This window comes from Aphis gossypii, chromosome X, assembly GCF_020184175.1.
Source record: "Aphis gossypii isolate Hap1 chromosome X, ASM2018417v2, whole genome shotgun sequence".
Classification (NCBI taxonomy): domain Eukaryota; kingdom Metazoa; phylum Arthropoda; class Insecta; order Hemiptera; family Aphididae; genus Aphis; species Aphis gossypii.
This window is the reverse complement of record NC_065533.1, coordinates 57,785,663-57,800,864: the sequence shown is the minus strand read 5'-3', so window position 1 is coordinate 57,800,864 and position 15,202 is coordinate 57,785,663. Positions and strand designations below refer to the sequence as shown.

Sequence of the window (15,202 nt, the reverse complement as noted above, 5' to 3'; positions counted from 1 at the left end):
ATTGGTAATTTTGTCTTCTTCTTAAAAAAAAAAAAAAATGATAATATCTATTTTAGTTTTAACAGAAAAAATTATCACGTTTAGATATATGTACATTTTTTATTATATATGGCATATACTCATATATGTATTTATGCATAAGTATATTATTATATTGGAAACGTTTTTTTATACCAACATGCAAACTAAAATTAAAAAAAAAACTGCCAGGTTGGTCGATTTATTAATAATTATATCAATATTGTACAATAGAAGTTGGTTTTTATCATTAATAATACTATTACACAAACATATAATGATAACCGTATGGTCGTCTCTGTTATGTTACTTATTATGTCATTCGTTTAAGTTGATTTTTTTTTCTAAACCGACATCGCTTAATTGATGCTGAGTTATCATTGGCTAGAAAAGATAATGTTCGCAAGAAAAATAATAACAATTTTAATTCGTTTTACCATGACTCGCTTTCGTGTCACTATTCTGCAGTAGCCAGCAAGGATTTAAAGCTGTCTATTTAAATTTTACTTTTAATTATGCCAATAGATTGAAACACAGACAATATATGCCAGCTTTATTACAATTCATTTGTAAAGTCGCCTTATATAAAAAAAATAATACCAAAATAGAATCTATGAAAATGCTTAACGAATTTGACAATCGAAATCATGCGTATGTTTACAACACTTGAGGTCAACTGCTGAAGAAGTAAACCAACACTCCGCGAGTTATTGATCTTGCTGTATTTTAACCGTTCAATGATTACTGCGTGTCGTACGCATGCTAAGAAACGTACTTTCGCGGTGATACAAAAAATCATTAATAAGAACGTACACACTTAATGTATATAATATATATAACATCAAACTTTGTACTCTGCCAACCAATAACGGGTCGTTTTGTTGAAGAAAATAAATAACATTGTTTGGAGTCGTTTTCATTGTGTGCACGGTTTGATGAATAATAATTGGTAATGCCGAGAGAATTAAAAACATAATTTATGAATAATAATTAATAATACAATATAAAATAAAGTGGCACTTGTAAACTCAATAACGAGGAAAATTATTTCTTTAAAACTCTAATAAATCATATTGTATTATTATTATATATAAGTACACGTTTATTGTACCTAAATATATTTTTATTTGAAAAATTAAACATAAATACAGATTAGATATTATAATTAGTTACAAATTTGATTAATCTAACTCCCATACGCTGCTACAGCTTGTGGTGAATATAAGCAGGAGTTATGATTATTACTATATACTGCTAATGAAATAAAATCATAAAATGAAATGATAGTATACAATACTAAAAATCAAAAAAATCGATAGAAATTAAATTAACGAAACAATAAAATTTTTTAAAATATAATATTTTATAAGAACATAATGTTAACAGAACAAATATAATTTCAAATCCTTCTTTAAAAATGTAGCTTATAAAAAATGTATCTTGTGCGTTATATACCAATACGATATTCTGCATAGATTGTTTTGTTATTCAATGTTGTAATCAACTTTTATCTGATATCTGCATTTGTGTGTTTATACGATTTTATATTAATTTGTCTTGTACCTATTTACCGTTTGTATAAATGTATTTTTATGTTCTCTAGATGACCGGTGACGAATACAACGATTTGGAAAAAGATGAAGTTAACATAATTTCTGGAGCCCTCGAACTTCATCGTAAAAAAGTTGGTGACGTAATGACCAAATTGGAGGACGTGTACATGTTGTCATATGATACAGTGTTGGACTTCGAAACCGTCTCAGAAATCATGAAATCTGGTATGTAAACATTTTATTATAAAAATAATTTTGTATACGTATGTATATTATTTATAATTGTTGTATCTTTATACTAACAAGTACGTACGTATTACTATAATTGCTAATTTGGCATAACTGAAATAAGTAGGCGCCTACATCATAATATAATATTATTAAAATATTTGATTTTATGCAATTAAACTAAATTTCTTTGATAAAAAAAATATACCTACATACATATATTATGCTCAGTTACTCTGAAAATTGGTGTATCTATTTAAATGAATACAAATTAATTTCGTCGTAAATGATAAGTTTTTTTTTTACTAAATAAAATTACATAATAAATAATAGTTGAAAGATAATAAAAATAGAACTTTTAGTGAAAAATATACACACTTATTTATACAGTTACCATTGAATAAATAATGACAATGACAATATTAATTTTTAATTGTTTGTTTATTAAATATTCACGGTTAAACAATAACTATTATTCATTTTAATATTATAATTTATAAAAACATAATATAGCCGTATAAAATGCATATTATTATATTTGTACGCTGTAGGGTATATTCCGGAATATCTACTAAAGCATAAAAAATTACTAGTATTATTAGTAGTATAAGTTAAAAATTAAAACAACTAATCACCACAACTTTATGATACTATTGTGAGTTTAAAATATGATTAAAAAGTTTATAAAAAGCTTTAATTATGCATACATAATCAGCCGTCTACCAAATGTGTAAAAAAAAATGTACTGCAATTATAATAAACTTCTGTGAGCTATGGTAATATGTTTATTATAAACACTGCAATAGCATACCTATCAATCTTAATTAATCTAGAAAGATAATTTGAAAGTGTACAGGGCAAATGTTTTGTTTTTAGAAACGTTTTGTACACAGTCTTAACTGCACTATTGTATTATTGTCAAACACACTTAAATAATGTTATTGCTGTATCTGAATGAATGCATAGCATAACCACACCAGACGTTCGTCATGAAAAAAAAATGATAATAAAAACCACAGGAATCTACAAAATATATATAAATCGATTTTTGGCAATCGTATAAATGCGTATACCGTTCGCCATGCGGTTCGCATATTATATGATCTATATTTATATTCTTTCTGAGTTGTGATGACTACTGCCGCTGTTGTTGCAGGTGTACGACATTTGAAAGATTTTTCGACTTAATACTCTCATATAAATATTTCTAGTATCAATGGTCCCGTTGTACTGAGTGGGTAGCGGATAACGAGTAAAAAGTTAGAAAAAAAAATAAAATTAAAATTAAAATTAAATCCGTTTTGAGAAGTCCGTGGGCACTGGGCCAACGGGGAACTGCCGCCACCGCCTAAGTCCCGACTATAAATATAACACCGCCGCCGCCGTACCGGCGACGTTGAGCGTGTATAACTCATGCGAGATTTTTTTATGTTTTTTTTCTAATTGACCGAAGGGTTGTGCTCGATTTTAAAACACTTAAGCTCCGCAAGATATATAGTAATATATACCCATACTGTATGTAAAATATCGTACTGAACGTGTTTCTCATTAAATCACATTTTAAAAACGATTTTTGAGGAAACATATAGTCCCATTGCAGGTATTCTATAAAATATTTCAGCTCACGTTATTGCTCACTCGCTCTATCTCATACACACACGTCACATACACAATAATAAAAGTGTCTTCTCGAATTTTAATCATTTTTATTAAATAACGCCATTCACGACATAAATGTTACGTGTTTAATTCGTGAATATTTACAACTAACAATATGAACGATATGATCACTTTTAAAAATTGATTATAAAAATATTTTTTTTTATCTACATTATTGTGTTGTTTTTATTGTTATCAGGATACTCGAGGATACCCGTGTACGAGGGCAACCGTCAGAATATTGTCACCATGTTGTATATCAAGGACTTGGCGCTGGTCGATCCCGACGACAACACATTGCTTAAAACACTGTGCCAATTCTACCAGAACCCATGTTATTTCGTGTTTGAAGACACCACACTCGACGTACTATTCAAGCAGTTCAAAGAAGGTAAATAATTGCGCATTGCTGTAGTTACGGTCATAAATAAGTGACGAATGGGGATGAACCAGTTTGATATATTTTAGCATTGAATTACTAAATTAATTACCAATGTACCTAATTAGGTACATTACCCCATTTAAAATTGAAAAAATTGTATAACAAATAAACTGTTAGATACCTATAGTTGGTTCAACATTCTAAAATCTAAATGTACTTTCAACGTTTTCAAAAAAATGTAAAAATTATTTTTGAAAATACGATTATTGGTTACCGTTTGTAAATGAGGCTATTATTATGTCTTAGTAAATAATAAATAAAATATACAATTACCTACAAAAAAATATCACAAATTTAAAAAAGTGTTTTTATAAAATTAAAAATAACAGATACGTATTCACAAAGTACGAAATTATCGTGGTTTGGATTTTTTTTTTTTTTTGAATAATCACTTCGTAGATATTCCAACTGTGACAGACGTTGAGTTAATGTATATAATTACCTCTTATAAACACTCATAACAGTCCCTTATCGTAATGGTTTTGGCAAACTTATCAAGATTTTATCTTAGATTATACTTATACTTCCATATAGTAAAATACTTTTGTTTAATTCGTGTCCAATTAAAATATATAAGATGTATATTGTATGTGCTAAAATAAAGTGAAGACACATTAAAACATAATATTACTAAAGACATACAAATTTGGTTCATAAAAAAAGTTTAAAGTATATTTCATAATTCTTCGTGTATGAAGTATCACCTTTCATAAAGAGATAATATGATATAATGTATACATAGTTATTTAAATTATGCGTTCACTTGTGGGATTACTTTTTACTGAGTTTACTAATTTACTAAGATCTATTTTTTTTTTAATTATTTTAAATAAATCAAAACTTAAAAATAATATAAGTACTATAATATAATAATAATAATAATATAAGTTACTCATGGATTCGTGTTAAAAATAAAATCGAATTTTCCTTTAGTTTCGTTTCTTTTTAAAATTGTCGTTTAATTTAAAGCATAGATAACTATAATAACTAAAAACTGATCAGATGAGCAAGGACCAATTTCGCCTACAATAATATCTTGTATTTTATAATCAATATATTAATTGCACTTACCTTTTAATTTAAACTTCAGATTTGAAAAATAAACTAATATATTTATAGTTGTAACGGTATCAAACATTTGTGATGTGTTACAATATGTTTTTGTCAATTATAATTCCATCAACTTTCATATAATCACAATCATACATTAAACAATAAAATATTGAAAACTTATATTATATCGATTAATTAATTAACTAATTCAATATTTTTTTATTTTCAAAAAAGAATATTAATATAAATATTTATAATAATAGCTAATATTCCATAATAGTATCGAGTACTTTTATGAAATAATAACCAACATAATACAGCGAGTATGCATTCTAGTAATGTACCTACAAACAAAATCGAGCTTTCATTATCGCTAACTATAAATATATTTATCAGCATAGACGGTCGTTGCAATGTAAAATACTGTTTTAAATAATATGATAGAGTAAAACAATTATTATACTATTTATATAGGTACCTATATTTATTTTATTTAAACATATTAATTATAGTTTATGTTCATACTGATTATAATAAATATTATTTTTACATATTTTAAATTTTAAAAAATTAACGGCTATGGTTTAACGCTTATTAATTGGTCTAGGAAATCTGAAAACGACTCAAGCAACTGGTCTATCGATCTTAAATGTTTTGAGTGTAGGTACTTGATAATATAATATGAAAAGGTTATTTTAAGCGCAAGGTTTTTACTCCCAATCAGACAATACTCTTCATCCACCTGTGACAGTAATTGGTCGAAAATACTGCGCACATTATTGTTTTGAATATGGTAAACCATTTTTATTCAAAGAAAATTCTAGGTGCTTATTCCGTTGGTCTCTTTAGTACTTAAATTAATGAGATACCTATATGTAGGTACCTTCCTCAAGTTAACATGCCAATACTTGAATGCCCAATGTACCGTACTCAATGCGATGTGAAAACTTAAATACAAACGCTATAGTAATAACAATAATAAACCCAAAACCCTTCAACATTTAAAGAGCACATAGCTACATCTAAAAGTATTTTATTTTTTATATAAAATACTATTCTACTTTATAAATTGTCATTAAATATTAAACTTTTCCAAATTCTATAATACTGCAGCGAGAAAAATCGTGCTCGTTACGCATGTATAATATATCTGTTTAAATATATTTTTTATAAGATGTTTATTTTTACCGTTTTGAAAATAATAATTTAACTTTGACAGTGATGTATTTAAGCTTATAAAAATTCTATCCCAACTTATTTCCTGAAATTCACACATTTAACTATGTTTACTGAAAATCAATATTAATAAAATGTCAAGCTAACAATAATATACGTTAATGTCAAAAAGTTTTGAATCTTTTATTCTAAATGACATAATAATAGTTTCTGAATGCATAAAAAATAAACTATTGAATTTAAATCTACGTTTTATCATTCTACGTACTTATAAAAATGAAAAGTAAATTATTTTATTTTATTTTTAAAATTGAATAAATTTAAACCAAAGATTTTCTGTTTAGCTAAACTTATAAATCTGTAACTTTTTTAAGACATTTACATTTATTTATAATAATTATTATATAATTATAGTAATTGAAATTAAAACATATTACATACTTTGTGATATTTTAATATAAAAATAAAGTCGCTTAGAATCATAATAGTAGTGTTTGAAATAAAATTCACATTGTTTAATTGTATTATTTAAATGTATATAACACAATCTTTACTTTTGTTTTATATTTTTAAATAAACAGGTATCAAAGGCCATATGGCATTTGTTCATCGTGTGAATAATGAAGGCGAAGGCGATCCATTCTATGAAACCGTGGGTATCATAACACTAGAAGATGTGATTGAAGAATTGATTCAGGCTGAGATCATGGATGAAACTGATGTTTACAGTGAGTTGCCTGTCCAGTACTTTAATATTATAAAATATATTACTAACACTAGTTTTTTGTGTGTATTATTTTCAGCCGATAACCGTTCGAAACAACGTCGACAACAGCGTTCATATAGAGCTCAAGACTTTACAGCATTTGCCGAGCGTAGTGAAAACCAACGTATTCATATTTCTCCTCAACTTACTTTGGCCACATTCCAATTTTTGTCATCGAGTATGTACATATAACATTATATACGTCATTTGCGTGTAATCTTAATATCTCATAGTGATTGTCTCAGTCAATAACTTTTTTTTATTAATAATTACATTTTTTTTAGTATAATTTTGGATAATTATTATACTGTGTTTAGAGAACCAAAATTACTATCTTTTATAATTATGTTAAAAAATATATAGAACTAATTTATGTAAACATTTAAAAGTTAAATTCTCGTTTCTTTTGAATACTCATATACACATATAGTTAGTCCAATTTTGAAATGTATTATATTATTGAGTTGATATATATGAGAACAGTTATGGTGAGACATGTGTATAGGTATCTGGTATTATATATTTATAAACATTATCAAGATGTAAAGACAGGTACATTTTAATTTAATCCTTTTTAATTTCATGATGTTGCTCAAATAGGTGTCGAAGCTTTCAAGACAGATGTTGTGTCAGAAACTATTTTAATGCGCTTGCTCAAACAGGACGTGATATTCCATATAAAAATGAAAGATAAAGAAAGATTTAAGTCTGATCCAGCCAGTATCATTTACCAGCAGGGCAAACCAGTCGATTACTTTGTGCTCATATTGGAAGGACGCGTCGAAGTCACAGTTGGCCGTGAAAATCTCGTATTTGAGAGCGGACCATTCACGTACTTTGGATCACAGGCTTTACACCAGAACATCGGAATCGGTGAGTTAGATTATACAAAAGGATTCACTAAGCATGCTCTCCCTAATTTTATTATTTAGTTATGTTATGAATACATACAAAGTCTGATGCTTACATCTTTAACCATACTCAAAACATTTATTTTTTAATACTACTAAATTTTATAAAAGTAAGGTTTTAATAATCAATTTAAATTTCAAGCATATTACGGTATTGGTTTTTATTCAATAAGAAAAAATCCCTTTGTTCTATGAAATCTATAATTTTTACCACTTGTCTTATTAACTATTATATACTGTCGACATTCGAAAGAGTAGTTTTTAATTTATTGTTATATTCGATAATTAATCAGTATCGTTGAATTTATAAATATAGCTTATTCAGTTCAGAATTTGTTTTAAATTTTTTAGTAATTAATCACTTGACTAAATATTACCATTTACCGATAAATTAACATTTATTTTATATATACCTAAGACATTAACCATAAACCATATATAATAAATAGTGTTTTAAAAAATATAATAAAACATCCTTAATGTATTCGAACGTTCAATGTTTAGGATTAAAATCCAAGCATTTGAAAATATAATATTTAATCTTATTTTAAATCTAAAAATCAAAGTTGTATTATAAATGCACTAAACAACTAAACAACTAAAATATAAAATGGGAATGAGCATGCTCGATAAATAATCGCAATCGTCCTGATGTATACTTAAAAACGTTCGCCGATCTTTTTCGACATAGTAACTTTTCTAATCATTTCTTTTATAATACCAAATGTATTACAGGCGAATCACCACCGTCTGGAGCCAATCCTACAATGGCCAATTCTACTGTAAACAACATGGGCAGTATACAGTCGGTCAACATCGATGCTATGTTGCGTTACACTTTTGTGCCAGATTATTCGGTGCGTGCCGTTACTGAAGTGATGTATTTGCGCGTGAAACGTTCGTTCTACATGGCAGCGAAACGCGCCACGCTCATGGAACGTTCTAAGAAAATGTCAAACGCCGGTGAATTCGATGAAGAAGTAGACAAGGTGATTAAATTCTAAATCCATTACAATTCATAATATATAATGCATTATCATAGGCGAATATTTAGTCTAAAACTTGAGAATAAGTACTATATATAATTATTTACCCCTGTGGTCTGTGGCCTAGCCCCTCAGGCCAACTACTCAATTTCCCAAACACAATTTTATAATATTATCTATCGCTGTGTATATCGTTAAATTTGAAAAAAAAAATTATTTATTTCTTAAATTTTTTATTAATTAGGTATATTGAACATATTTATTTGTTTGAGTATAATATGCTAATCTCCACAGTTCACAATATCAAACTAATTGCTATTTCTTAGCTGCAAATTATTTTTTGCCACCACGACCAATCGAGTTATTATTACTAAAATTAAAAAATTATTTCTAAAAAATATAAGCTAACATACTATCATAAATAAAACAATAATTTTAAATAATGAAATATACTATACATATTTGATTATATAAAATCATTTTACATATTACAAGTAATAAAATTATGTTTACTTTTTTGTTAAAGCTATTCCATACTTATGGAGATGAAGATCGGAAGAGTATCCAAGGTTCTCCTGACGTCACTAGAAATGCATCTCAGGTAAAGCACAGCGAGCTATTTTGAACTCGGTATACATACAAAGAGTTCACTACATAAAATTTTACACAGAAAAAATTATTAAAATACAGTTTCTGTAATTTTAATACCTACTTATGGTGTAAATGTAAACGCGTTTCAGCCCAACATCTCAGATTTCGCACTTCGTATTTAGGTGGATTTGTTCGCTGCCACAAGACCGCGAACGCTAATACTGCTAGAAACTAGACTGTAAACCAAAACATTATAATTTCCTTTCCTAATCCTTTGATGGTGAGTGGGAGACTGAGATGAAAAAAAAGTAAAATAATTTACTATGATGTATATGATTTTGCCGTCACTATACGAAAAAAGCACGCTTTAAAATATTAATCCACGTTGACATGATATTATATATATCAAGTTAATTTTCAATTGGCTGCCATCGAAACGGTTTTGTTCATTCATCACGAATACATAGACAATATGCCTAGCTCATACAGTTATTACGACTGATTTGTTTTTTAAAATTATCCTAGAGTGTTACACTAAAGTATATAATATGTATTTATGCGTAATAAACCATACTTATACCCGCATGGATAATGGGTATACAAGTACCGATTTATGTACATTTGTACATACATGCATACATTTGTACAAACATACATACATACTTACATATCACATATATACATACATACTACATACATACATATTGTATACGTACTTTACGATGATATTTTCTTCACAGATAATTCACCGTAAAAGTTCGCTCGCCCCCCTCAAGTCCGAAGGGCGTTCGAGTAATACAAAAAGAAACAGCAACGAGCTGTTTATATGAGGTAGTAGGAGTGAGCGAGTGTTACAAAATAATGCCCAAAGTTGTTCACTAACTGATTTTCGATTTTATAACCTTGATTTGATTACTAGTTAGTTTCTAACATTGACTGACAGTAATTTAACTACCAATACAACTTGATTCAATACATTACGTCATGTTTATTTGAAGTTACTTTATAATAAAAAAACAATACATAAATATTAATAATACATGCTTTTTAACATTTGTTTGCAAATTGTTCTTCAAAGATTTGTTTGTTTGATATATCAATACGAACACGTCAAATCTTTGTAGAACTATATTTAATTTAGATTTTGAAGTTTTACGCACACTTACTACATTTACAAATAAAAAATTATTAACACCCATCAAACACAACACTTATATTCTTTGTGAAATTATTTAAAATACACAACATTACTGATTCATGAGCAAACTATATTTGTATAATAAAATTGTATCATGTCATAAAACAACTATATAATATTTTGTTATGTATTGTAATAATTTTTAATATGTAATTTAATAATTGAAAATTGTTAAACAAATAATTTACTAGTTGATTTTTCGTTGAGTCTTTCTAAAATGATATCCAATTACAAAATATGACATCTTACAACCGTCTATGAGATGTATAATTTAATTTTGCTTCGATTTAATACTTCAAAAATATAGGTAGATGTGTGCACATTCGCCAAGTGTGTTTTTAGTCGTTTTACTTTAAATATAACATATTATTATGTTCAAGCATAATATGATTAGCCTTGAAATTCGACAATCTTTCAATTAATATAATATTGTTGATGTTTAAAAAAAAATGTCTTGTTTATTTTCATGTCCCATATACACGCATTACACGATAATATATTTACAGATATTATATATGATGTATAACACACGCATTATTATTGTACTTTGAGCTTAAGAATATAAAAAATATTAATTGTTGATTTTAAATTACGTTTTACATATATATAATATAAATAATTAAAATGCATACTATCACATAGTTTCAGATCGTTGTATCTAATAAAATATGTATGACTTTCAGACCACAGTACAGCCATCAACAATTTCGGCCAACGCAGCATCTCTTAACAACGGAGAACCTATTCAACCCGTAGCTGTAGCATTCTCACGAACACCTCAAGGTACCTCCGACGCATCGGCTGAAGAAAAAATCACTCTTTTGGGCACAAACGCGTTGTCCGCTGCTACAAAATCGGACGCTACTGATCCATCAACTTAGGTCTATCGATAATGATATTAATTCTTAGTGTGTTCTTTTATAATTTTAAACTATTTTTTTTTTTTTTGCTTTACACCGTGTTTCTATTAGATTGAAACAAAAACGTTTGATTAGGGACATATACATTACGAATAAGCACGTAGCAGATATTATTTAAGTGTATACATATTTTTTTTTCTATTGTTATGTGTTACGTATAATTTTTGACTTAAGTAGTTCTAGTCCAGCATTATTGTGTTCAGTAAGTGTCCAAATAATCCCATCAGAATGTATTATCTGAACAATACGCGAGTCAATCAATATGTGTATGTTTTAATTTATTTACGCTCTCTTTACGCTCGTATTGGATAAACACGATGTTATTAAACTGCCATAATGGCTGCACACTAAGGACTCGACTCCCATTTTATCGTTCTAGTGACTTACTACTTCAACCAGCTTTTATTTTATTGTACTTTTTTTTACGATTTATAATATTATTGCTTTGTTTATTTCATATTATTATTTATAAATATGTACACACACACCCACACACACATACACACGTATATATTATATGTATATGTATAAATATAGATTATACATATTTAAGCTTTGTGTCCCGGTGACGCGGAAATCCGTTTTGTATATATGCAAAAGCGAATCTCCAAGGCTTTTCGTGTCTCTTAAATTTTCAACCGATTAACAAGCCCTCAGAGTGATCTCAGAGGTAGCGAGTCCTCGTATTTTTTGATATTAAGTTGTATTAAGAAATCGACGAACCTATTTACAATATCGGTACTGTTCTTTCTTTTCTCTCTATTTCGTTGAAATTAATAATATTTCCCTTCAATAATCGAATAAACAAAACAATCAAGTTTATATTAAAATTACATCTTATAAATTAACAATTTCCTCACACAAAACGACATCACTATTAAATCGTTTACCTTTAAAATACGTTCTTCGACTTTGTTGTTATTTTTTTTTTTATTATTCGTTCGACTATTATATACTGCTATGTATGAATATTCTACAAGTTTTTTAATTGACTTTAAAATTAATACAGTAACATATGGCGTTTTATAATTCTTAGGAATGCGCTCAAATTAAAGTCTAAGTAATTATAGGTTATAAAAATAATCGCAAAAACGTTTGGTGATTCGTTACATAATATATAGCTTCAGAGTTAACTAGTCCTTTTTTAAGCTTACGGTTCATGTTATATTATTATATAATATATTATAGTGATGTTCGTTGACATTTTTTTTTTTAAAAGATGAATAGTTGGAACAAAATAATTAGTTAATATGGAAGGGGAGAAATATAATGTTGAGAGTTTATATACATATATTTATATATAATAATAATTATTGATAATATTATGATTATTAATGTTTGTATACTAAATTTTTCGTAATATTTATCTGTTGCGTGTAAGTAATTATGTAATATTAGATACCCTATATGATATAATTAAGCTGAATATAATAATTTTAGAGCTATTCGACAGTAATCGACTGATGGTCATCGAAATTCGCCCAACAATACCGGACTCATCAATTGTCCGAATATAATACCAATTATCACAGTATGATTCTGCACAAGCGTTCGACGAACATAATGGCAACATTATATAATATTATATATGATCATTTATGAATATTATAATCGTTATGTATAATTTAAACGTGGTGCTCGATTAACGTCAAACATTTTATTATTTTATTATGATAAATTTTTTTTCGTCCAACTTAGACGTCGACCGAATCATAATGTTTTAAACGTAGCTTATACCAAAAAAAAAAAATCCAATCACCAAGTGATATATTTAAGTAGCGTAGATATATCATAAGACCAATAAGACTATACCGAAGCGACATGCTACTACAAAATGTCTATATAATGAAGTTTAATCCAAACGATTTGAATAATTGTTTGCCAATGAAAAACGATACGACCCCGTAATGATTTTTGGACTTCTCTATACGATATGTGCATACATAAAATACGTTTTACTTGCGTCGCTCGTTCGGTGAAAAAGCATTTCTGTTGTACACAAAATAAAAGAAGGCCTACTATTATAATTTTACCGTTTCTACTTTATACTTTAGTCGTAGGTACACGTTTTTCTTGTTTTTTTTTTTTTTTGTGTGTATTGTATGTAAGTATAGATTATATTATTATATACATTTCGGATTATACGTTGTACGTACAATTGCGTTATAAATTATAATATAATTTTACTGACAATATAATTATCAATTCGCGTGGTCATCATTTATGATCAAAATTATATTATTATTATTATTATTATTATTTTTTTTTTTGTGTTTAAGTATTCGTTGTTAAATTGTTTATTTTACCGAAAAGTATATTCATTTTTAGACATTGAACATTTTCGTGTAAACCGCCATTATTATTTTAATATTAACTATTTTAATAGGTACCTATCTTTACAATATACAATAATATGATTATGTTTTAATTTTATGTCGAAGATATTATTGTTGAGCATAAAACTATACATATATGTGCATAGCTTATAGTTTTTTAATTATCTAATTTCTTGTAATAAGAAAATATTGTTTTTATTTATACTATTTTTATCATCATTATTTTTTAGAATAGTTTTTCGCTATACTTTATCTGCTAATAATGTGTACAATGTTTATGCAATAGAATTATGGGAGAAATGGATATTTCTATTATCGCGTTCAGTCTGTTAAAAAACTATATTGCTGTTGGGTTTAGACTAGGCATTATTAAAATATAATATATAAACTAATTTTAAGGTTAAAAAAATAATTAAATTATATTATAATAATAATCGTTTTTCAGCCAAGTGCTAGTTGTAATATTATTAGTGATGATCGAGTAAAAAGTGTTTAGTTGACATTACCGAATCACAATAGTTGTATAGACTAATCTAGTAATAATTATAATATTATTAATATTCAACACTTAAGCTTCTATTTATTTTAATGTATAGGGTTATAATAAAACAAACATGCCATTATAGCTGATGTCAAACAGGCGAAAATATATTAATTTAATTGATTTAGTTTAAAAAAATTCAAAATTTTATATACAATACTGGCTGTGCTGTTCTCGATGTTCAGTTACTCGTTAAATTTTAAATTACTTATAAAATCAACTGTTTGATGAAATTAAATCGTGTTTAATGGTTTCAGTTAAGTGTTATTTATATAACCTGCACAGCCAGTTCCAATTTTGGGTTCGATATATTATATACAAGTAGCTTTAATATTATAATAACATAAAACATGTATAAATCAAATTATAGCAATCATTATAGTACTTAAAAATTCTATAGTATCCATACAGTTATACTTACATTATTTTTAATATGTTAAAGATGATATAAATAACTTCTTTTTTTTAATATTATTATTATAATTATTAAAAACCTATTCTGTTGTCCAGTATATGTAATATTATGTTATACGTTTATTATTAAAATTATAGATAAATAGAAAATTGACTTTACTGTACATTTGTGGTATTTATTTTTCATATTTATTAATTATTTATTTAAGGGTTTTTGATTTACATCTTTCCTAAAAAAAAAAACCAAATATGTGGTTGAACACAAATACTGTTCGTATGTACATTATTGTGACAGTGAGTCGGTGAATGATTTCTGTATTTAATAATTTACAACATTATTATACCAATATCACAACATTTTATAACCTTACGTTATACGTTTTTAATGACAGAGAGTTGTAACTGTAACA

General features: G+C 27.0%; 1 protein-coding gene across 3 annotated transcripts in view; it reads left to right on the top strand.

Moving 5' to 3' along the window:
• The window catches only part of LOC114125152 (unextended protein), a 95,094-nt gene extending 80,138 nt beyond the window's left edge, over window positions 1-14,956 (top strand). Inside the window, exons 5-13 of one of the 3 annotated variants that reach the window (XR_003592498.2) lie at window positions 1,622-1,796; window positions 3,658-3,849; window positions 6,711-6,857; window positions 6,933-7,073; window positions 7,496-7,768; window positions 8,542-8,795; window positions 9,319-9,393; window positions 9,533-9,663; window positions 11,265-11,411. Coding sequence is in view for 2 of the 3 variants with exons in the window: in XM_027988673.2 (XP_027844474.2) it covers window positions 1,622-1,796; window positions 3,658-3,849; window positions 6,711-6,857; window positions 6,933-7,073; window positions 7,496-7,768; window positions 8,542-8,795; window positions 9,319-9,393; window positions 11,265-11,462 (1,455 nt within the window). In the remaining variant the exon portion in view is untranslated. Of the gene's footprint in view, window positions 1-1,621; window positions 1,797-3,657; window positions 3,850-6,710; window positions 6,858-6,932; window positions 7,074-7,495; window positions 7,769-8,541; window positions 8,796-9,318; window positions 9,394-9,532; window positions 9,664-10,123; window positions 10,215-11,264 lie in introns of all 3 variants that reach the window. The other 2 variants (XM_027988674.2, XM_027988673.2) reach the window with 2 other exon arrangements.
• The last annotated feature ends 246 nt before the right edge of the window (window positions 14,957-15,202 follow it).